Here is a 25,328-nt window from a genome sequence, read left to right on the forward strand (position 1 = left end):
GTTATTTCGGAAGGAATTTGGGTTCTTGCAAATGACTCTGACTCTTCCTATACACCGTACGTAGACCACATGCCCTTACTGCTCCCTTTAAAATGTGAATTTTTCCCTTTCATTGCTGGATTTTCCTGAAAACGAGTTGGTTGCCCGGCATTCACCAAAGGTCACCAGTAAGGTTCCTCTTTGTTGTTGTTATTGTTGATGAGTGTCATTATGAACTCCTGGCTTTTGAACATGTTGGTGGGCTTCAAACCACTGTTATGTGGTGTTGAGCAGAGGAGTGAAATGATTTGACTTGCGCTCTGCTGCTGGGTTGAAAAGAGACAGGTAAGGGAGCCAGGATGAAAGCAGAGGGGCCAGCTGGACAGCAGTACAGTCCAGGAGGTAGCTGTTGGTATCTTGGCCAGGGTGGTGGTAATGAAGGTGGTGAGAAGTGGCCGGCTTCTGGACATACTTTGAGAGAGGGGCCGAGAGAATCTCCTGACCAGTTGGATGTGGAGTGTGGGAGAAAGAGAGCACGCCGGGCCCCCTCCGAGGTTTGGGGACTGAGCAAGTGGCATTTGTGGGTCAAATGCCCTATCTGTGTTTCCTTTCACTTCCAGTTCCACACAGGGAAAGTCCCAAGGTTGTGAGTAGCAGGATTGTCCTGACAGCGGGCCACACAGGGAAAGCAAGGGCTCCCCAGAGGAGTTCATCTGAGGCCTGGTCATAATCACTCCATCGTGGAGTGATCAGCAGTGGGCGGATCTTTACTCATAAGCGTGCCCTGAGACAACATGGAATAGTTAATGTACAAAAGGCACAGCACACAAACCTAGAGAACCTTAAGTATTACAACCCAACGGAAGCTGGTTTCTAACAGTGTAATTACCATAATCCTCCCTCCCCACAAGCCACTAGTATGATTATCTGCTGGTTCACTGTTTCAGTGGAATGCGTTAAAAATAAAATACCCTTAGTGAATCCACCCATGGGAGAGAGAATTGACACGATCTTATTTCTGCAGGTGCGGAAAAACTTTCAAATCTTTTGACATGGTGAATTAGATATGCTGGAGGGGAGAATTTGTGGGTGGAGGGGTGAACAGCAACACAACTGCTAGGAGTGAATACAAGGTGAGGTATACCCAGGACACTTTCTAAGCGTGGCTGTAGCTTCAGTATCCAGTACAGTAGATGTCAGAGTAAAGAAAATGAACAAGAGCCAAAGAGAGGCCTTACAGAATGGTGAAAGGATCAGGACACCAGGGAGACATAAAGTTCCTAAATGTGTACGCACCGAACAACAGAGCCTCAAAGTACACGAAGGAAAAACTGGTGGAGCCGAAAGGAGAAAGAGACAGGTCTATATTTATAGTGGGAGCTTTCCACACCCACCTCCCCCTTAGCAAGTGACAGAATTACTAGAGAGAAAATCAGCAAGGATATAGGAGACCTGATTAACACAGTAAACTAATGAGATCTGCATGACATAAATAGAACAGTCTGCGCAACAACAGCAGAATACAGTTTTTTTCCCCGAGGGTCTCTGTAACATTCACCAAGTTAGACCATCTCCTCGACCATCAGACAAGCGTCAGTAAATTCAGAAAGAATTGAGGGACTTCCCTGGTGGCGCAGTGGTTAAGAATCCACCTTCCAGTGCAGGGGACGCAGGTTTGAGTCCCGGTCAGGAAGATCCGACATGCCGCAGAGCAGCTAAGCCCGTGCGCTTGAACTACTGAGCTGCGCTCTAGAGCCCTCGAGCCACAACTACTGAGCCCGCGTGCCACAGCTACTGAATCCCGCGTGCCTAGAGCCCAAGCTCTGCGACGAGAAGCCGCCGAAACGGGAAGCCCGTGCACCACAACGAAGAGTAGCCCCCGCTCGCCTCAAGTAGAGAAAGCCCGTGTGCAGCAAAGAAGACCCAACACTGCCATAAATAAAGAAATAAAATTATTTTAAAAAATAAAAAAGGAAGACTTGAAATCTCCCAGAGTGTGTTTCCTGGCCATGATGGAATCAAATTAGAAAACAGTAATAGAAAGCAAAAAGAAGAATCCCTAAACACTTGCAAATGCTGGTTGACACATCATTCCAGGTTATCATTCACACCCTTGTTAAAAAAGTGCTGAAATTAGGAAGAGTTGCCTGCTGAGCTGAAAGGCATTTCAGGCTGGCCCAATAGAGAGCTCACTCTGGCTCTTTCAAACAGTATTGTTCAGGGCAAGGCTGGAGGGAGGGAGACAGTTCAGGAGGCCGTTACATCAGTGCCACCTGACATTAAAGCTCCAAGTGCACTGGCAAAGGAAGTCCAGCTAGCTTGCTGGTTGTTAGTGGAATCGGTTTGGCGGCTCCTTGGACTTGGGAAGCATGAGAGAGGTATTGGTGTGGTTGCTGGAAAGTCCTGAGAGAAGGCAAGATTCGGGGGCCTTCCTGGTATCTCTATGACTGGTGTCCAGTCTAACCCATGGATGCATACACCTCGGTTCTTTATCAGTCCTGCTCCACTGTTTTAAAAGTTTCAGCGCAGTTGTCCTCTCCTGCCTCCTCTTTCTCCTCCCTCTTTGTCGTCCTCTTCCTCATCCTGCTCCTCCTCGATTCTTCCCCTGATAGTGCCATCTGTTGGATAAGGCTGTCCTCTCTGCACAGGCAGAAGAGTGTCCTTTCTGAGGCTTGTGGGACTGGTCCCTTAGGCCAGGTTGGCACTTTGCCTGCCCTACCATGCTGTTAGCCTAAGACATGGAATGTGGTAAGTGGACCACAGATGTGTCTGCAAACTTGTATTTTTGTTCCTCTTTTCAGAATACAGTGATGGTGGTAGACCACCTCAAGGAAGAAAGAAAGGCTGGAGTTCTTTCCCAGGTAATTCTGGCGAGAGGAGCCCTCATTATGAACACGATAGATGTGAGCCTCAGCCCTCACAGCTCAAGGAGGATGATGGAAACGTGGTGAAGAGGGATGTCCAGGAGGACCCCGAAGTAAGACAGTAAGTGGACAGGCAGCAGGGTTTGTGCACAGCAGCCCCTGGGACTATGCACCTCTCTCACGCTCCATGGACTTGTTTTTCTTCTCTCACTGCAAATCTGAGGCATGCTAGAAGTGAAATAATGGTTGAGCAATCCTAATTGTAGTGCTGGTGTCAAAGACACGAGGGTGTACAGAAGACTTTCTTAGCACTTAAGGCCACTCACCGTCCTTCTCTCCACATCCCCCCTGCAGCTCTCCTTGTACCATCCGAGGCAACAAGAGAGGAGTGAGATGGCACAGTGAAGGCCACATGCATACTACTATGTGGAGAAACAGAAAACCTCTGGAGAGAGAAATGGGGGAGAACACACAAGATGGAACCCCAGGGAGCTGGTTCAGGGTCACAGTGAGTATCCTGGAAAATATATGGAATGTGCAGGAGAGAAAAGGTAGGGGGAGCTGTGTTGGTCTCACGTAGAGATGCTGGTTTCTTTCACTGGGGACAGTTTGTAATCTGTCCCTTTTACTAGCGGGAGTTAACAGTCTTGTTCATCTAAGGGCAGGTTCAGAGAAGCAATGTAAAGGGAACAGGCTGACCGTGAGGAGAACGGAGGAGCCTGTCTCAAAGCAAAGATGGAAACTACTGCCAAGGATATGGAGCGACTCCACATTGGAGGTCTCAGTTTGGCAAGCTGAGTGTGGGAGACAAAGGGTCGAGCCTCTGGAGACCTTGTCTGAGGGGCAAGCAGTGTGTGCGCTGGGTAGGATCTCCTGCAAATTTATAAAAGGAACATCATCTCTGACACCTTGATTATGTGGAAGAGAGTTTGACTGGAGAGAAAGAGTACTTAGGAAATCCATATTACGCACACCCATAAGAAATCATGCCAGTGGTCCCTTCTTTACAAGCCCTTTCAAGCTCAATAGAAGGCCGGGAAAGAACAGGAAAAGGTTCGTCCTCCAGCCTAAATTCCCTGTTGTCTGTCCTCTCTCCCATGCCTTCTTTTCATCCTTAGATTCCTTGTGGGATAAAGTATGACAAGACATGGCTAATGAAGTCAATCCAGAGCCATTGCAGTGTCCCCTTCACTCCAGTGGACGTAAGAGAGGATGCCGAAGCCAGACGCGTGGGCACAGGGAAGGGGGAGAGAGAGAGACCTGGTTCAGCAGGGTCTGTTGGCTTCTGACTCTATTGCTGTTGTATTCAATCCCTGTAGTTCCACTTTGTGAAAAATGGGGCTCGATTCTTTGTCCAGGAAGCTAGCACTGCCTGTGCATTGATGGATGTCAGCTACAAGATACATGACGAGGAGAGAGGAAAGGTGTGTGTTGAGGGCGTTACGTGTACCTCACCCTGAGGCTGGAGTACAGGCCAGGGGCTGGGTTTTTTTTTGTTTGTTTGTTTGTTTGTTTTGCGGTACGCGGGCCTCTCACCATTGTGGCCTCTCCCGTCACGGAGCACAGGATCCAGACGCCCAGGCGCAGCGGCCGCGGCTCACGGTCCCAGCCACTCCGCGGCACGTGGGATCCTCCCGAATCGGGGCACGAACCCGTGTCCCCTGCATCGGCAGGCGGACTCTCAACCACTGCGCCACCAGGGAAGCCCCTGGTTTTCTTCTTTGGAACTAGAGTTCCTGGTGCTTACCCCACCTCTTCTTGCTGTAGATACCTGTCTTTGTCAGGCCCTCCGCTGTTCCCTACTCTGTGCGGTATAGGTTGAAGCCGGAAGAAATGGAGCAGCTAAAGGTAATGCAGATGCAAGGCATGTTGTGTGCCAATGCTCAGACCCACCTCTCCTTCTTCCAGTCCCCCATCCCGCTCGCCCCCGATTTCCCTGCCACCACCACAGCCTCAGAGCGGCTCTCTCCATCTCTCTCTCCGCAGCTGACCTTGAGCAAACGATTTGATGTCTCCCAGCAAGCTCTTGACCTCCAGAGGCTCCACCTTGACCCAGGTATGGCTGACAGCAGTAATTCTAGGGCGTGCGAGGGCACAGGGGTCTTCCTGGAGGGAGACTTAGGGATGGTAACGTGGGGAGGGGCTGTTGCTGGCCCCACACCCCACTCAGCCATCTGATTCCCTCCCCTCTCCTTCCTGAAGACTTGGTGGGCTATGATATTGATATATTTCTGAATCGAAGAAGCTGCATGACTGCCACCCTGCAGGTCATCGAAAAGAATTTCCCTGAGGTGAGGCTGTAGGCCCAGTGCTGGTATTAGGGTAGGGGCTGGAAGAGATGGGGAGGAGGGCAGATTTGTCTCCAAGGTCCTAGATAGTAACCTTCACTCTACCTCTTCTTGCCCCAAAGCTGTTGTCCTTGAACTTGAGCAACAACAAACTGTACCAGCTGAATGGCCTGTCTGACATTATACAGATGGCCCCCACGGTCAAGATCCTGAACCTCTCCAAAAATGAGGTGAGAAGAGGGAGCCAGGTCAAAGTTGGGTTGAGAGTAGGGGCGGGCATGTTATTGGCCATCAGAGTGATGACAGGAGGCAGATGAAGGTACCTGTGTGGGAGGGAGGGGTCTGGGGGTGCAGGGATCCAGATGTCCCTCTTTCCCTGGGATTCCTTTTCCCACTTCCACGCCATATTTCTCAGCTGACGTCTATGTGGGAGTTGAGCAAGATGCAAGGGCTGAAGCTTGAAGAGCTGTGGCTGCAAGGGAACCCATTGTGTGACACCTTCCCAGACCAGTCCACCTATGTAAGGTCAGTGTGAACACCCTGTCACCCTTCTTGGTGACCTTCACCCATGGGAGCCTAGACTATCTGTGACAGTGCCCCTTTGCCAAAGGTGGCAGCCCTGGTCTTCTGGGAGGATCACAGGCCCCACCTTCTGCTCTCTCTGTGCCTATCACCGGTGAGGAGTTTCCTTCCCCTGACCTGCTCACCTCTGCAGGCGCTCTGGGGTCTGTTTCCAGCTCTCTGCGCCCAGATATATTCCAGCAAGGCCTCCCAAGAGTGTGCCCCAGGAAGCAGGGCTTCTCCTCCTCACCAGGACCAGGAGCGACCAGCCTTGATCCAGATGCTGGCGCCCTGGACTGAGAAGGATCCTCCTGTCCAGGGCCTCTTGCTGAGAGAAGCCTTCCTTCTTCGTGCTGAGATGGGGTTTGCCTCCCCCGTTCTGAGAGGGGCCCTCTTCCCCTTCCTCCAAAGGGATCACCCCTCCTCTCCCAGGTTGACATGGGGGCTTTCCTGCGCCATGCTGAGGGCTGAGGCCATGGGTGGCTGCTGTCATGACATCCATTCTGCTGGCCCAATGCCAGGAGCTGGACCCTCCTTGGGAGAAAGCAGGGCTCCTTGAGTCAAGGGGCCAGACGTGGGCCCCTGCCAGTGATCAGAGGGCTTCCTGAGGCAGGAGTGGAAGGCAGAGGGCAGAGGTGGTAGAGGAGAGAGAAGGACAGGCCTCTGAGGGGCACTTCCCATCCCTCCCTGCACACGTCACATCATCCCGCCTGGTCCTTCACAGGAGCCCTGGGCAGCCTGAGACAGGTATGATTCCTCAGATAAAGAACCAACTCAGAGAGGTGCAGGGGTCATCGGGAGAGAAGACAGTGATCATCAGAGGGGGCCACGGATCCTCAACCCCATACTGAGCTGGGACCTGACCCTTTCCTCCTTCTGAGGAAGATCTGCCCCCATGGCTGCTCGGTTTCCCATGCCCAAGTCTGGCTGAGCTCACACAGGTGACAAAGTTTCAGCCAGCATCCAGTGGGCCCCCAGCCCAACATGTGCATATTTTCCATTCCTACCTGGTGTGTCTGGGCGATTCTGGGGCAGGTGAAGAGCTGCAACAGGTGTGCCTTTTCCCCTTTCTTCTCTCTTCTTCCCTGACCCCGACCACTGGAGAGCTTCTTTTCCTTCCCTTTGTTTTCTCTCTCTCCCTTGTCTCTGTGCCCCTATGTCTCTCTCATCTCTCCTTTCCTACCTTCACTCCCTTTCTGTCTTCATCCCCTCCATCTCCCTCCCTGAGCCCCACCTCACTCACCTCACTGTCCCAGCATCCTGGGCCATCCCGGGGGGTGTCGGGGTCTTGCCAGAGTGCTGGACCCCCAGTGAGGTAGCAGAGCCCCGGGCTCCCACTCCATCCCCTCTTCGCCCCACAGCATTCAGTGGGGCCCTGGAGGAAGGGAGGGAGGAGAAGGAAGCCCTGCAGCACGGGTTTGAAATGCTGGTCCCTGTGGCACTGGAGAAGGGAGTCCGAGTAGTCTGGGTGGGAGCTACCCAGACGAAGGAGAGGAAGGGAGGGAGGGGAGGAATATTAAAGTGAAGGTACTGAGAGAGATGAGGAGACAGTGCCTTTCAGACAGTAAGATGACAGATGCTCAGTGCTCAACAGGCAAGTGGACCGAAAACCCTTAAAATCAGGAGCAGAGGTGGGCAAAGGGTGCTGCTGGATTGGCCAGAACACACTGATCTCTGTTTATGGTATTATTGTTTTAACTCAAAGGAAGCATTGCAACCTTGAACTATCAACCACCTCTTCTCTATTTTTGGTTTTGGACAGGCCATCAGAGAATGTTTCCCGAAGTTGTTACGCCTGGTAAGTGCCTACGTAAATCATTGTCTCTTACGAATGTCGGTGGCCTCTGCACCTGCCCTCAAGCCCTTTGGGTCTTGCCTACATCACATATTAGCATCAGAACCTTAACCATTTTGGGGGACATGGACTCCTGAAAATGACATGGATATACTTGCTGGAAAAATACCCATAAATACACACACGCACACACACAAGTTGAATATAACACTAGAGACTTTCAGGACCTCATGATGAAGATATCCACTGTAAGCTTTCCCATGGAATTTCCAGGGCCCTTTCACACCTGACCTCTGACCCTCACCCTCCAGGGCCCATCCTTTTCCCGGATCATCCAGAGCCACTCCCCTGGTCTCCACTCCTGACTTCCTCTTCCCTTCTCCAGGATGGCCAGGAGTTACCGTCACCACTGACCATTGACGTTGACACTCCCTACATAGTAAAGCCCTGCAAGGTGAGGAAAAGGATCAAACAACATTTGGGGTGTTGCAGGGAGGCTTTATCTATTGCATAGTCTCAAGTGCCATTTGATTCCAGGGAAGCTACTTTGGATCTGATGAGCTGAAGAGCCTAGTCCTGCAATTCCTGAAGCAGTAAGTATCTCTGGGAAGGTGAGCAAGGGGGGCAGGTCTAGGACAGGTGAGGCCACCTAAGCACAGGTCTGCTCAGGGGAGTTTTCAAGTCCATTTGAGGTCCAGACCACAGAGATAGACTGTCTTCATTGCTTCTCCTTAGGTACTACTTGATCCATGACTATGGAGACAGACAGGTTCTCGCGGGTGCTTATCACGAGGAGGCCTGCTTCTCCCTGACGATTCCCTTCCACCCCGAGGACCCAGCCCCGTGAGTATGACAGCACAGGCTGTGCTCCCGGGCCTTGTGGCCCCCCAGCAGACACAGGCCAGCTCCTGCAAACACCCACCACCCACTGTTGCTCTTTGTCTCCTAGAAGCAGCTTGTGCGAGTATTTCAAGGACAGCAGGAATATGAAGAAGCAGGAATATGAAGAACCCCTGTGAGTGTGTGATGGGAAGACTGGGTGGGAAAGGGCGGTGAAGGGGTCAATCATAGGGCCCAGGGCGTGGCAGCCCCTGACCTTCGCTCGCTTCCCCTCCCCTCACAGACCTGCGGGTCCAGCTGCTGAAGCCCACAAAATGTGTCATTGTGCACACTCTCTGTGTGTTGCCCAAGACTCAACATGACTTCAGCTCCTTCTGGTGGACAAGTGGTTCCAGATGGTGAGTGCCTGCTTCCTCCCTCGGGCGGGCCCTGGAAGCCGCAGGTGGATGGGAGGTGGATGTGGTGTCTGGGCACCTCAACTCTTCCCTTTCAGGGAACGATGCTCTGCTTCTCTGTCAACGGGCTGTTCAAGGAAGGTGAGTGTGTGTAGACCCCCCTCCCCAGATTCCCCACTGCTCCCTTCCCGTGGCCAGGCTCATTCCCTTAACCACCCAGCTTCTCTGACCCCTCCGTCGCCTTCCCTTCCCTTCCCTTCCCTTCCCTTCTCTTCCCTGACCCCTTCCCTTCCCTTCCTTGCCCTTCCCTTCCCTTACCTGCCTTTCCCCTCCTTTCCCCTCCCCCCCCTTCCCTCCCTTTCTCTTCCCTTCCCCTCCCTTCCCTTCCCTTCCCATCCCTTCATTTCCCTCCTCCTCCTCCCCCCTCCCTCCCCTCCCCTCCCCTCTATTCCCTCCCCTCCCCTCCCTTCCCTCCCCTTCCTCTCTGTGTTCTCCAACCCTCAGTCTTCCCACAGAACACCCAAGTCTGAGCTCTGTCCGTGCCTGTCTGCCCTCCACACCCTGGGTGTTGGGCACACAGGCTGTGGAGTTTGGTGGCTCTCAACCCAAATACTTACTCTGAGAACTTGGGCCATTAATTAACCTCGCAGTTTCCGCATTTGCACAGTGGGGTAGTAGTATCCACCTCTTGGGCGGCTGTGAAAAATGCACCCCGTGAACTTGTGTGGTGGTCGTCAGGGGCCCTGTCACTGGGCGCAGACTGCTCCTATAGTTGCCCTCCCCATTCCCAACACCCTGGCCCCCGTGAACAACTGCCCTCTCAGCATGAGTGTCCAGTCACACCCTGACTGGGGACCGCTGTGTGAGCGTGTACAGCACGTGCAGCTGTAAGGGGTACTGTTGTTTGTTTGCTGTTGAAGTGGAAGGAAGTTCTCAGGGCTGTTTGCGTGCCTTCAACCGGACCTTCACCACTACCCCTGCCAGCTATTCCAGGTGAGAGCCCTGTTGTGGGTGGGAATGTCCATCCCAGCCTGGGCTCGGGGGCGTGGGAATGTGGTGGTGCAGATCTTAGGTTTACTCGGTATTGTGGAAAGCCAGCAGGGGGATCCCAAGAGCAGTGTAGCCTAGTGGTTAAGAAGAGCATGGGCTCTGGAATCGGCCTATGCATTATCTCCTTGACCTAACACTCACTCGCTCTGTGACCTTGGTCAAGTTGCATGACCTCTCTGTGACTCAGTGTCTCCTTCCAAGAATGGGGATCAGACTGTCCACCCCTTGGGGTGTGGTAAAGTGTAAATACAAAATTGCCCGTGGGTTGGGGATAAACCTATAAATCAAGTGAAGGTAGAAGACAGTCTCTCCAAAGGTGGGCTTTGTGGGGAGGGGCAGAGGTACCAGTCAAGGAACCGGGGAGACAGACACAGGAGGGACGTGGAAGGAATCTGGTTGCTGAGTGCCAGTGGGAGCAAGATTGTTGTTAGGGGTGTGGTGGTGTTCACCTGTCCAGTTATCTGAGTGACCATTTTTCCTTCAGTCTTTTCATCATGAATGATGAGCTGTTTGTATGGGATGTCAGCCCTAAAAAGAGCAAGAGCACATTCTCCATCCCAGTACCCACACCCTCCACCAGCTCCATGCCCAGTTTCTACTGGGAGCAGCAGCAAATGGTACAAGCTTTCTCCACTCAGTCTGGGATGAACCTCCAGTGGTCTCAGAAGTGAGTATTTTGTGTGCATGAGGATAAGAGAGAGCTGGGAGAATGAGGGAATTAAAAAGGGAACACACAGACAATTTGGAAAAATAAGTATTTGGGTATTTTGCTTCCAGAAAAAAAGGAAGCTCATGAAAAACGTATCCTAATTTTATGATGATATATGTGAAGCATTTTAAAAATAATATTATGCTCAGATGACATGATCTTTTATATGGAAAATCCTAAGAAATTTGCTAAGATACTGTAAGAATACATAAACAAGTTCAGCAGAATCTCAGGATATAAGATCAATACACAAAAATCATTTGTATTTCTATGCACTTACAATGAAAAATCCTAAATTGAAATTAAGAAAACAATTTGGTTTATCGTAGAACCAAAAAGAATAAATACTTAGAAAGAAATGTAACTAAAGAAGTGAGAAACTTATACTTTAAAATCTTCAAAACATTGTTAGAATAACTTAAACAAAACCTCAAAAAAATGGAAGGACATTCTGTGTTTGTAGACTGGAAGACTTAATATTGTTAAGATGGTAATACTATTCAAAGTGGTCTACAGAGTCTACACCATATCTATCAAAGTCACTGTTGGCTCCTTTCCAGAAATTGATAAGGTGATTCTACAATTCACATGGAAATGCAATAGACTCAGAGTAGTCAAAGCAATATTGAAAGGGAATAAAGTTGAAAACTCACAAGTCCTGATCTTCACAATTTCAAAACTTACTACAAAGGTACTATAATCAAGACTGTATGACACTGACTTTTGATTGGTGAATGCAATAGAACTGAGAGTCGAGAATGAAACCCTGACACTTGTAGCCAATTAATTTTCAATAGGTGCCAAAATAATTAATGGAGAAAAAAATAGTCTTTTAAACAGGTGGTTCTGGGACACATGGGTATTAACATGCAAAAAAAAAATAATTTTGACCCCTATCACACACCGTATACAAATATTGACTCAAAATGGATCAAAGGCCTAATGTAGAGTCTACAACTGTAAAAACCCTTACTGACTTTTTTCACTTAGTATGATAACCTCTAGGTCCATCCATGTTGCTGCAGCTGGCATTATTTCATTCTTTTTAATGGCTGAGTAATATTCCATTGTGTATATGTACCACACTTTCTTTATCCATTCCTCTGTTGATGGAAATTTAGGTTGCTTCCATGTCTTGGCTATTGTACATAGTGCTAAAATGAACATTGGGCTGCATGTATCTTTTCGAATTATGGTTTTCTCTGGATATATGCTCAGGAGTGGGATTGCTGGATCATACAGTACCTCCATTTTTAGTTTTTTTAAGGAACCTCCGTACTGTTCTCCATAGTGGCTGTATCAATTTACATTCCCACCAACAGTGTTGGAGGGTTCCCTTTTCTCCACACCCTCTCCAGCATTTATTGTTTGTAGATTTTTTGATGATGGCCATTCTGACCCGTGTGTGGTGACACCTCATTGTAGTTTTGATTTGCATTTCTCTAATAATTAGTTATGTTGAGCATCTTTTCATGTGCTTTTTGGCCATCTGTATGTCTTCTTTGCAGAAATGTCTATTTAGATCTTCTGCCCATTTTTTGATTGGGTAAGTGAAGTAAGACAGACAAATATCATATATCACTTATATGTGGAATATAATAAAAACAATACCAATGAACTTATTTACAAATCAGAAACAGACTCACAGTTCTCGAAATGAAACCTTATGGTTACCAAAGGGGAAATGGGGGGGGGAAGTGATAAATTAGGAGATTGGGATTAACATATACACACTACTATATATAAAATAGATAACTAATAAGGACCTACTGTATAGCACAAAGAACTCTACTCAATATTCTGTAATAACCTATATGGGAAAAGAATCTGAAAAAGAATGGAGTTATATATAACTGATTCATTTTGTTGTATAACTGAAACTAACACAACATTGTAAGTAAATTAACTCCAATAAAATATAAAAAAACACTTAGATGAAAACAGAGGTGTATATCTTCATGACCTTGAATTAGGCAACGGTTTCTTGTATATGACACCAAAAGCACAAGCAACCAAAGAAACAAGTAAATTGCTCTTCATCAAAAGTAAAAACTTCTGGGCTTCCCTGGTGGCGCAGCGGTTAAGAGTCCACCTGCCGATGCAGGGGACACAGGTTTGTGCCCCGGTCTGGGAAGATCCCACATGCTGCAGAGCGGCTGAGCCCATGAGCCATGGCTGCTGGGCCTGCATGTCCGGAGCCTGTGCTCTGCAACGGGAGAGGCCACAACAGTGAGAGGCCCGCGTACCACAAAAAAAAAAAAAAAAAAAAAAAAGTAAAAACTTCTGTACATTAAAGGACACTATCAAGAAAGTGAAAATACAACCCACAAAATGGGAGAAAATATTTGCAATCTCGTATCTGATAAGATCTACTATCTAGAATATTGAAGGATTTCACAACTCAACAATCAAAAGATAAATATCCCATTTAAAAATGGAGAAAGGATTTGAATAGATATTTCTCTAAAGATTGTATACAAGTGACCAACAAGCACATGAAAACGTGCTCAACATCATTAATCATTAGGAAAATACAAATCAGAACAACCACTTCACATACGCTAAGATGGCTTTAATCAATGAAACAAAAGATAAGCGTAGGTGAGGATGTGGAGAAATTAGAACTCTCATATATTACAGGTATCAAGGTTCAGTGGAGCACTCACTTTGGGAAAAAAATTTGGCAGTTCCTCAAAATGTTAAACACGGATTTACCAAATGACCCAGTAATCCTACTCCCAAGTATCTACCAGGAGAAATGAGAACATACGTTCACTCTAAAACTTGTTCAGGAACGTTCATAGCAGCATTATTGATAATAGCCGAAAAGTGGAAACAACCCAAATGTCCTTTAGCTGACACATGGATGAATAAATCTGGTACATCCATATAGTAGAATATTATTCACTCATAAAAATGTACAGTTCTGATATATGTCATAACATGATCAACCTTGAAAACATTATGCTAAGTGAAAAGCCAGTCACAAAAGTTGAATATAGTGTGAAATGTCCAGAATCGGCAAATCCACAGGGACCAAAAGCAGATTAGTGGTTGCCAGGTTCTGGGGGAAGGGGAGGAATAGGGAGTGATCACTAATGGTTAAGGAGTTTCTTTTCAAGGTGATAAAACTATTTTGGAATTAGATAGTTGTACAATCTTGTGGATATCCTAAAAAGCACTGACTTGTATTCTTTAAAATAGTGTGTACATTATATCTCAAAAAAAGATGGCTGGAAATTTGTACTTAAAAATGTTTCACTTAACGGCTATCATCAAAAAATCTACAGACAATAAATGCTGGAGAGGGTGTGGAGAAAAGGGAACACTCTTGCACTGTTGGTGGGAATGTAAATTGATACAGTCACTATGGAGAACAGTATGGAGGTTCCTTAAAAAACTACAAATAGAACTACCATATGACCCAGCAATCCCAGTACTGGGCATATACCCTGAGAAAACCATAATTCAAAAAGAGTCATGTACCACAATGTTCATTGCAGCTCTATTTACAATAGCCCAGAGATGGAAACAACCTAAGTGCCCATCATCGGATGAATGGATAAAGAAGATGTGGCACTTATATACAATGTAATATTACTCAGCCATAAAAAGAAACAAAATTGAGTTATTCGTAGTGAGGTGGATGGACCTAGAGTCTGTCATACAGAGTGAAGTAAGTCAGAAGGAGAAAAATAAATACCGTATGCTAACACATATATATGGAATCTAAAAAAAAAAAAGGTCATGAAGAACCTAGGGGTAAGACAGGAATAAAGACACAGACTTACTGGAGGACGGACTTGAGGTTATGGGGAAGGGGAAGAGTGAGCTGTGACAAAGTGAGAGAGTGGCATGGACATATATACACTACCAAATGTAAAATCGATAGCTAGTGGGAAGCAGCCGCATAGCACAGGGAAATCAGATCGGTGCTTTGTTACCACCCAGAGGGGTGGGATAGAGAGGGTGGGAGGGAGGGAGACGCAAGAGGGAAGAGATATGGGGATATATGTATAGGTATAACTGATTCACTTTGTTAGAAAGCAGAAACTAACACACCATTGTAAACAATTATATTCCAATAAAGATGTTAAAAGAAAAGACTAGTATGGAATCTAAAAGAAAAAGAAAGATTCTGACGAACCTAAGGGTAGGACAGGAATAAAGATGCAGACATAGAATGGACTTGAGGACACGGGGAGGGGGAAGGGAAAACAAAACAAAAACAAAAGCAAAAAAATTTTTCACTTGTTATTTTCTTGAACATCTTCCTTGATCAGTGTATATTAAGTTCCCTTGTTCTTTTGCACAGCTCTACTTTTGTGTTTTGAATTCTAGTGGGCATGAATGCTAGTGATAGATGGTTTGCTTTTCACTGGGTCTTTCTTCGTCATTACACATAGTGTTCATACTGGTACATGTGTCTCAGCAAGAAAGTGGCATAGATTTAGCGGTGTCATTGCATGGTCAGCGTGACTCTACTGTGGTACTAATGGAGATCACCTGTTGTTCTCCCACTGCAGGTGCCTTCAGGACAACGAATGGAACTACACCAGAGCTGGTCAGGTCTTAAGTATGCTCAAGGTGAGGTCTGGGAATCAAGTGGGTTAAAGATGAATGTTTCTGGGCCTTCAGGGAGGCCAAGAAGGTGGAGGCCGGTGGCCTAAGAATGGAACTTGGGGAGCTGGCTCTTCTGACATCACGACTCCTTCTCTCCAGACCAAGTGCAAGATCCCAGAAGAGGCCTTCAAAGAAATCCCCTAAAAGGAGTGCTTGGATGCCGTCTTTGTCTTCATCCATATCATCATTGTTTCTCTTTTCTCCAGCCTCAGGCCATGCCCATGAACAGGGTTGGAGGCCTGGCCGACAAAGAATCCAGAGTTACCTTGTAGGCCAGGTAACATAGCCAACTGAAGGGTCAGTTGCTTCTGTATTTTCCACACTCACAATTGCTGTTTGTTTTCATAATAAAGAGTGATGTTGCATGTTGTATGTTGTGTGTTCTGCATTGCTGTTCCCTGCCCCAATCATGAGCCAGTGAGTCCAGGCCTGAAAGGCCTTGGTTGCCTTCCTGCCCGACCCCCATTGACCCTGGCAATCCCTAGCAGATATATCAGGCTTGACTCCATAGGTAGTTTGTCAATAAATTCTGATGAGAGGGGACGTGATATGCTTCCAGGGATTGGTTTTTGGAGGCAGAGTGACTCAGTCAAATGCTCTACCTAGACACTCTCAGAAACAGGCATATGACCCGGAACAACAGAGACTTTGCAAGGGATGCCGACTGGCTAGTGGAGGGCTTTGTAAGGAAGGAGGAAGATGAGGATGAACATGTTTTACTTCTTGTCCATAATCATTTCCAAAGACCATACCGTGAACAATTTCAAGATTTGCATACAGGTGAATGAGAAACAGGCCTTTTCACACCTCTCACCATGCTTCCATAAGGATTCTCATCCATCCACTGTACTGCCCCCTCTCCCTTTCTGAAGGTGCACTGTGGGAGGGATCTCACTTCAGTACCTTAGAGTAGGGGAGAGTCAGCCTGTCTGCCCATGCATTTCTCATGTGCTTGAGCCATTTAATTTCACTTCCAAACAAACAACAATAACATGGAATCTCACATTATGGTCAGGTCTGTGTGACCTTTCTCATAAATGCAATTAGCAGTAGAGAATTGCAGGCAAGAGTTGAAAGGGACACTTGCACAACTTATTTTCTGTACTTCTGTAATTTTTGCACTTTAGACAACAAGTGGGCATAATTTTTGAAATTAAAATAATAGCAGTACCAAATTTCAAGTTACAATCGTATAATTGAACACACAGGTGAGGTACCACCAGTTTACAAATTATGCCTCCATTTTTGGGTCTTGAATAAGTTATTTCCTATCACTTGCCACTTTTCAGTTCTTTATGTCATTTACATGAAGGATCCATATATTGGCTTGTGAATGTCTTTAAAAATATGAACTAAGGAGATGATTGCCATTACATAAGGAATAATTCCATGTTATTCCATGTAGTGCCTCAATGATCAGAGACAATCTTGGCATTCTCACCTAAAGAACTGAACAGAGATCACAGTGTATACTTCTCAGCTGCACTGTGAAGAATAGAGGTAGACTCAGATGTAAACCAACAATTGCATTGTCTGGCTCAATTCAGGCTCTCCAAGCTGTTTGAGTTCCCTCGTGGGCAGGGAAAATGGAACTCATCACATGGCCCCTCTACTTCCTCTCTCTACATCATCAGGCTTCCACATCCTTCACCTCCTTCCCTAGCCAGCTCAGATGCTGCCTTTGTCTTCCATTCACTTGTTCTCCTGCCAATTCCTTGCTTTCAATTCCCTTGCTCTCATGATCCTAGGCAAATGCTAACCCTGCAGCCTGACTCTCTCTCTGTCTCTGTCTCTCTTTTTAATCTCCAACTAACTTGTGTGCCTTCCCTCAGAATTGCTCTGGCTCCTGTGTGGTACTTTCCACTCCCAACACTTTGTCCCAGAACTTTTGTCTGAACTGATGCCCTTACCCCTGGGATCCCTGCTTGTACCCCCCACCCCCAGCCATACTACTGCTTATATTCCAAAATATGTATTCCATTTATCCTATTTACCTGATCATAAAGTTTTAATGGTATCATTCCCTGAATGATCACAGGATTTCCCTCCAGGCACTACTCCTTATGATCCTACCACCCTGTAACCCCTGTGCTGGAGAAAGCCAGTGTTTGGATGTGAACACTTCATTCCCTCAGTGGCCATATCGAAGGGAAGAAACCTCAGACCCATATCATGCAAGATTAGACATTGTACCTCACCCACACCAAAATAATATAAAGAAGGAAGAATTGGTGTTCAGCTGTTCTTAGCACCCTAACATGCATCAAAGAAAGGTGATGAAGTACTGGTAGGAGGGCGCACTTCCTAGGGGTTGAGGATGGTGAGTGTCTGTGGCAGGGCCTGAAATTCTGCAGCTGTAACAGGATCCCAGGTGTGATGGTTAATTTTATGTGTCAAATTGTCTAAACTGTGGTACCCAGATATTTGGTCAAACACTATTATGGATATTTCTGTGAAGGCATTTTGGGGATGAGATTAATATTTAAATCAGTAGACTCTGAGTAAAGTAAATGACTCTCTATAATATAGGTGGGTCTCATCCAATTGGTTGAAGGCTTGAATAGAAAAATGACTGACCTCCCCAGAGGGAGAGGGAATTTTGCCAGCAGACTGCCTTCAGACTCTTAACTGCAGCTCTTCCCTAGGTCTCCAGCCTGCCAGCCTACCCTGCAGATTTTGGACTGGCCAGGTTCCACAGTTGCATGAGCCAATTCCTTTTTAAAAAATGAACAACTAGATGCCAACAAATTGAACAACCTACAAGAAATGGGAAAATTCTTAGAAACAACCTACCAAGATTGAATCAAGAAGAAATAGAAAATCTGAACAGACTAATTACTAGTAAGGAGATTGAATTAGTAATAAAAAAATCTCCCAGGGCTTCCCTGGTGGCGCAGTGGTTGAGAGTCCGCCTGCCGATGCAGGGGACGTGGATTCGTGCCCCGGTCCGGGAGGATCCCACGTGCCGCGGAGCTGCTGGGCCCGTGAGCCATGGCCGCTGAGCCTGCACGTCCAGAGCCTGTGCTCCGCAACGGGAGAGGCCACAACAGTGAGGCCCGCATACGGCAAAAAAAAAAAAAAAAAAAAATCTCCCAATGAAGAAAAGCCCAGGACTAGATGGCTTCACTGGTACATTTCACCAAACATTTAAAGAATTAATGCCAATCCTTCTCAAACTCTTCCAAACAATTGAAGAGGAGGGAACATTCCGAAACCATTTTATGAAGCCAACATTATTACCCGATACCCAAACCAGAAAAGGACACTACAAAAAAAGAAAACTACAGGCCAATATCTCTGATGAATATAGTTGCAAAAACTCTCAACAAAACACTAACAAACTGAATTCAGCAACATACTTAAAGGATCATTCTTGTCTTTTTAACAATAGTCATTCTGACTATTCTGTGACATATCTCATTGTGGTTTGTATTTGCATTTCCCTGATGACTAGTGATGTTGAGCATCTTTTCACGTGCCTGTTGGTGAAGATGTGGAGAAAAGAGAGCCCTCATTCACTGTTAGTGGGGATGCAAATTAGTGCAGCCACTATGGGAAAAAGTATGGAGGTACCTAAAAATATTAAAAATAGAACTTCCACATGATCCAGCAATTCCACTACTGGGCATTTATCCAAAGAAAATGAAAACACACTAATTCAAAAAGATATATGCACCTCAATGTTCATAGCAGCATTATTTTACAATAGCCAAGATATGAGAGCAACCTAAGTGCCCATCGACAGACGAATGGATAAAAACAATGTGGTGTGTGTGTGTGTGTGTGTGTGTGTGTGTGGGTGGGTGGGTGGGTGGGTGTGGGTGTGTATACACTATAGAATATTACTCAGCAATAAAAAAGAATGAAATATTGCCATCTGTGACAACATGGATGAATGTAGAGGGTATTATGCCTAGTGAAATAAGTCAGAAGGAGAAAGACAAATACTGTATGTTTTCACTTATATGTGGAATTTAAAAAATAGAAGAAATGAATAAATATAAAACAGAAGCAGACTCACAGATATGAAGAACAAACAGATGGTTGCCAGAGGGGAGAGGGGTGGGGGGAGGGCAAAGTGGGTGAAGGGGTTTAAAAGGTACAAGCTACCAATTATAAAATAAATAAGTTACAGGGATGTAATGTACAGCACAGAGAATATAGTCAATATTTTATAATAATTTTGTATGGTGTGTAATCTATAAAAATATTGAATATGTTTTACACCTGAAAGTAATATAATATTGTAAGTCAACTATACGTCAATGAAACATTCAAATAAAAATAAAGGATCGGGGCTTCCCTGGTGGCACAGTGGTTAAGAATCTGCCTGCCAATGCAGGGGACATGTTCGAGCCTTGGTCTGGGAAGATCCCACATGCCGCAGAGCAACTAAGCCCATGAGCCACAACTACGGAAGCCCGCGTGCCTAGAGCCTGTGCTCCACAACAAGAGAAGCCACAACAATGAGAAGCCCGCGCACCATAACAAAGACACAACGCAGCCCAAAATAAATAAATTTATTTAAAAAATAAATAAATAAAATAAAAAAATAAAGGATCAGTCATCATGATCAAGTGTGATTTATCCCTGAGATACAAGCATGATTCAATATATACAAATCAATAAATGTGATTCATCACGTTAATAGAATGAAAGAAAAAATCATACGATAATCTCAATGGACACAGAAAAATCATTTGACAAAATTCAACATCCATTCATTATTAAAAATTCTTAACAAATTAGGTATAGAAGGAATTACCTCAACATAATAAAGGCCATATATGAAAAGACCACAGGTAACATCATACTCAATGATGAAAGGCTGAGAGCTTTTTCTCAAAAGTCAGGAATAATACAAGGGTGCCCACTCTCACCACTCCTATTCAGCATAGTACTGGAAGTCCTAGCCAGATAAATTAGGTGTTAAAAAGAAATAAAATGCATCAGAATTAGAATGGAAAAAGTAAAATTGTCTCTATTTGCAGATGACAGGATTTTATACAGAGAAAATCCTAAAGACTGCCAAAAAAAACTGTTCGATCTAATCAATGAATTTAGTAAAGTAACAGGGTACAAAATTAACATACAAAAATCATTAGCATTTCTAATGCAAATCAAACCAACAATGAGGTATCACCTCACAACGGTCAGAATGGCCATCATCAAAAAATCTAGAAACAATAAATGCTGGAGAAGTTGTGGAGAAAAGGGAACCCTCCTGCACTGTAGGTGGGAAGGTAAAATGATACAGCCACTTGGAGAACAGTATGGAGGTTCCTTAAAAAATGAAATATAGAACCACAATATGACCCAGGAATCCCACTACTGGTCATATACCCTGAGAAAACCATAATGCAAAAAGGGTCATGTACCACAGTGTTCATTGCAGCAGTAATTACAATAGCCAGGGCATGCAAGCCACCTAAATGTCCATCGACAAATGAATGGATAAAGAAGATGTGGCACATATGTACAATGGAATATTACTCAGCCATATAAAGGAGCGAAACTGAGTTATTTGTAGTGAGGTGGATGGACCTAGAGTCTGTCATACAGAGTGAAGTAAGTCAGAAAGAGAAAAACGAATACCATATGCTAATGCATATATATGGAATCTAAAATAATGGTACTGATGAACTTAGTGGCAGGGCAGGAATAAAGACACAGACATAGAGAATGAACTTGAGGACACAGGGAGGGAAGGGGAAGCTGGGACAAAGTGAGAGAGTAGCATTGACATATATACACTACCAAATATGAAATGGATGGCTAGTGGGAAGTTGCTGCATAGCTCAGGGAGATCAACTTGGTGCTTTGTGACTACCTAGAGGGGTGGAATAGGGAGGGTGGGAGGGAGGCTCAAGAGGGAGGGGATATGGGGATATATGTATACATATAGCTGATTCACTTTGTTTTACAGCAGGAACTAACACAACATTGTAAAGCAATTATACTCCAATAAAGATGTGAAAAAAATCTTTAGCATTTCTATACACAACAACAAATTATCTGAAAAAGAAAATAATCCATTTACATTAGCACCAAAAACAATAAAGTGCTTAGGAATAAATTTAATCAAGGAGGTGAAATATATCCCTACACTGAAAACTACAAAACATTGATGAAAGAAATCGAAGAAGACACAAATAATTGGAAAAGTCTCTCATGTTCATGGATTGGACGAATTAATATTGTTAAAATGTCTACACTACATGAAACTTTCTGTAGGTTCAATGCACCTATCAAACTTCTAATGGCATTTTTTACAGAAGTACAAAAAATAATCCTAAAACTTATATGGAACCACAAAAGAACCAGAATAACCAAAACAATCCTGAGAGAGAAGAATTAAGCAGGGGTATCACACGTCTTGATTTTAAGCTATATTATAAAGCTATAATAATCAAAACTGTATGGTACTGGCATAAAAACAAACACAAGACTAATGGAAAAAAATGCAGAGGCCAGAAATAAAACCAAGCATATATGGTTAACTAATATTTGACAGGGGAACCAGGAATACTCAATGAAAAATAGTCTCTTCAATAAATGGTGCTGGATTGGATATACACATGTAAAAGAATAAAACTAGATCCTTATCTTACACCACTAACAAAAATTAGCTTGAAATGCATTAAAGGCTTAAATGTAAGACCTAAACCACAAAATTCCTAGAAGAAAACTTAGGAAAAAATCTCCTTGACATGAGTCTTGGGAATGATATTTTGGATATGACAACTAAAGAACAAGCAACAATATAAAAAATAAACAAGTCAGACTACACCAAACTAAAAAGCTTCTGCACAGCAAAAGCAATTATCAACAAAATGAAAAGGCAACCTATGGAATGAGAGAAATTTTTGCAAATCATATATGTAATAAGGGGTTAATATCCAAAATATATAAAGAACTCATACAACTCAACAACAGAAACAATCCAATTAAAAAATGGGCAAAGGACCTGATTAAACATTTTTCCAAAGAGGTCATACAGATGGCCAAGAGGTATGTGAAAATGTATTCAACATCACTAATCATTGGGGAAATGCAAATCAAAACCTCAATGAGATATCACCTCATGCCTGTTAGAATGGCTATCATCAAAAAGACGAGATAATAAATGCTGGTGAGAATGTGGAAAAAAGGGAACCCTTGTGCACTGTTAGTGGGGTGTAAATTGACACAGCTACTGTGGAAAATAGTATGGCGGTTCCTCAAGAAATTAAAAATAAAACTACCATGTGACCTAGTAATTCCAATTCTGGGAATATATCCATAGGACCAAAAATCACTATGTCAAAGAGATATCTGCATCTCCATATTCACTGCAGCATTATTTACAATAGCAAGTAGTAGAAACAACCTAAGTGTCCATCAACAGATGAATGAGAAAAGAAAATGTGTATATATACATATACAGTCGAATACTATTCAGCCTTAAAAAAAAGAAGGAAACCCTGCCATTTGCTATAACATGGATAGACATTGAGGGCATTATACTAAGTGAAATAAGTCAGACAGAGAAAGAAAAATAAGTATGATCTCATTTACATGTGTAATCTAAGAAAACTCATAGAAAAAGAGACCAGATTTGTGGTTACCAGGCATGAGGTTTGAGGGTGGGGAGATTGGACGAAGGTGGTCAAAAGGTACAAACTTCCAGTTATAAGATTAATAAATACTGGGGATATCACGTAAAACATGATGACTGTATTTAAAACTGCTGTATAGTATATTGGGAAGTTGCGAAGAGAGTAGATTCTAAAAGTTCTCATCAAAAGGAAAACAACCCTTTTTTCTGTTTTTAATATCTGTAGGAGAGGATGGATTCTAAAGAAACTTACTGTGGTGATCATTTCACAATATATGTAAGTGGAATCATTATGCTGTACACCTTAAATTTATATAGTGCTGTATGTCACATGTCTCAATAAAACTGAAAGATAAGGAAATACACACACAGACACACACACACATGCTATTGGCTCTGTTTCTCTGGAGAACCCTGACTAATACAACACAGAGTGCTGAAGCTGCTATTCCATGGGTCATACTTTGAGTAGCAAGGAACTAGAGAATATCTGGCATGTGGGCAGACAGCCTCATCTATAATAATGCTAATTTCAGCACTGATTGTGAGAGCAAAACTGTAGGAAAGAACAAAATGTCCATCAACAGTGGTCCAAAAAAATACATTGTGATTCATTCTTACAGTGAAATATTATATAATAGTAAAAATGAATGCCCTGGACATATAGGATTTAGGCCATGTATACATCTGAAACCTGTATGTTAAAATCAAGTTATCAAATGGAAGATAAGGACACTTACAGTATGAAATACATATATATATATATATATATATGTACATACATATATATATGTACATCTGAGGGGGAAGGAAGGATGGTGCAATAAGGAGAGGGACTCAAAGCATTTGTCAGGTTTATTGCTTATAACCTGCATAGTATGGTACGTGTGTCCTTTTTATAGCTCTTTATACAGTTTTGTAATTTGATATATTTGATAAGTAACAAATCTTTAGGGGTTGAAAGTTTTTTTCATCGTAAATGTAATGGACATTCATTTTACCAAATGACTGAAATACAGTTCACTACAGAGATGAAAACATCAATAATCAGCAAACCCACCATCACTGGAAAAAAGAAACATTTTACTGAGTTCTGTTCCCTTATTTTTAATTTGCTTGCATATACGCAAATATATTGTATATACATTACATTGACATTTCATAGAACTGTGATGCTATATATACAGTTTTTATGTTATTACTGTCTTGCTGATTTTGTAATTACTATTAAATCACTTGGTATGGCGAAACGATTTAACTTTGATTTTTTAAAAAGACTTTATTATTTTAGAGCAGTTTCAGGTTCATGGCAAAATTGAGGGGAAGATGCAGAGATTTCCCTGCTCCCACACATGCATAGCCTTCCCTATTATCAACATCCCGCACCAGAGTTGTATATTTGTTACCGTTAATGAAACTATACTGACACATTATAATCACCCGAAGTCCATAGTTTACTTTAGGGTTCACTCTTGGTGTTGTACATTCTATGAGTTTGCAAAAATGTATAATGGCATGCATCCATCATTTTAACTTTGATTTTTATTGAAAATTTATAGTTGTACATATCCAATTTCTTGAGCCACGCATCTTAATCCACACCCTTGGAAATGACACACTCATTTCATATTAAATAACGTATATATCTGGTCCTGCTCATGAGCCATGAGCTTTCGAGCCATAAGCTTTCTACAGTTTTTTTATTAAGATTTTATTTATTATTTATTTATTTTATTTATTATTTTTGGCTGCGTTGGGTTTTAGATGCGGCACGCGGGATCTTCGTTGAGGTATGTGGGATCTTTTCCTTGCGACGCGTGGGCTTCTCTCTAGTTGTGCTGTGTGGGTTTTCTCTTCTCTAGTACGTGGGTTTCACGGGGCATGAGCTCTGTAGTTTGCAACACGCAGGCGCTCTCATTGAGGTGCATAAGCTCAGTAGTTGTGGCGCGCAGGCTTAGTTGCCCCAGGGAATGTGGGATCTCAGTTCCCTGACAAAGGATTGAACCCATGTCCCCTGCATTTTAAGGCAGATTCTTTACCACTGGGCCACCAGGGAAGTCCCTTTACAGTTTTTCTCCCAACAGTGATGAAATTAACAGCACCACAGAACAATTACTTTTCCTGGCCATGCAACTCTCCCCCTGCAGGACTCTCCTTTTCGATGGCTGTAGGAGTAATGGTAATTACAATGAATACTGCAAACATGTATTCAGCACTGCAGGTGCTGCTCATTGCTCTGAGTGCTTTCAATGTAGTGCTTCATTTAATCTTCACCATAACCTTAAGGAGCAGATACCACCTCAATTCCCACCTAAGAGAAAAAGTGAGACTCAGAGAAAGGAAACTAACTGCTTACAAAAGATCATGCATTCTGCAACTAAAGGCACCTAGGGTCAAACCCACGCCTTGAACCACAGTTTCTGTATTGATCATTCTTCTGTGTTAAAACTGAGGTCAACACAAGGTAAGGGACTCACCCAAGGTCCTGTGTTTTGGCATAGGCACAGGCCTGCTGAACCCAGTCTTCTGTCCAGCAGACCTTTTATTGATTTGTGCCCATATACGCTCTCTTCATCTGAGGCTCAGTTGGAAACTGCTGCTCCAATACCAAACCAGAAGGTAAAAGA

General features: G+C 44.2%; 1 protein-coding gene across 1 annotated transcript; it reads left to right on the top strand.

Moving 5' to 3' along the window:
* The first annotated feature begins 338 nt into the window (after positions 1–338).
* On the top strand, positions 339–15,370 carry LOC109549487 (nuclear RNA export factor 2-like). The gene is given in 23 exon segments (XM_073798883.1): positions 339–533; positions 2,117–2,357; positions 2,781–2,964; positions 3,198–3,351; positions 3,962–4,045; positions 4,163–4,273; positions 4,611–4,691; positions 4,830–4,899; positions 5,046–5,134; positions 5,254–5,361; positions 5,547–5,660; positions 7,455–7,490; positions 7,873–7,941; positions 8,025–8,080; positions 8,223–8,330; positions 8,437–8,510; positions 8,611–8,697; positions 8,700–8,725; positions 8,821–8,863; positions 9,643–9,715; positions 10,257–10,439; positions 15,008–15,068; positions 15,204–15,370. Coding segments are annotated over 23 exon segments (2,292 nt in total). The 3' UTR covers positions 15,249–15,370.
* Positions 15,371–25,328: the final 9,958 nt, after the last annotated feature.

The sequence above is a fragment of the Tursiops truncatus genome, chromosome X, assembly GCF_011762595.2.
Source record: "Tursiops truncatus isolate mTurTru1 chromosome X, mTurTru1.mat.Y, whole genome shotgun sequence".
In the NCBI taxonomy this organism is placed as follows: Eukaryota; Metazoa; Chordata; class Mammalia; order Artiodactyla; family Delphinidae; genus Tursiops; species Tursiops truncatus.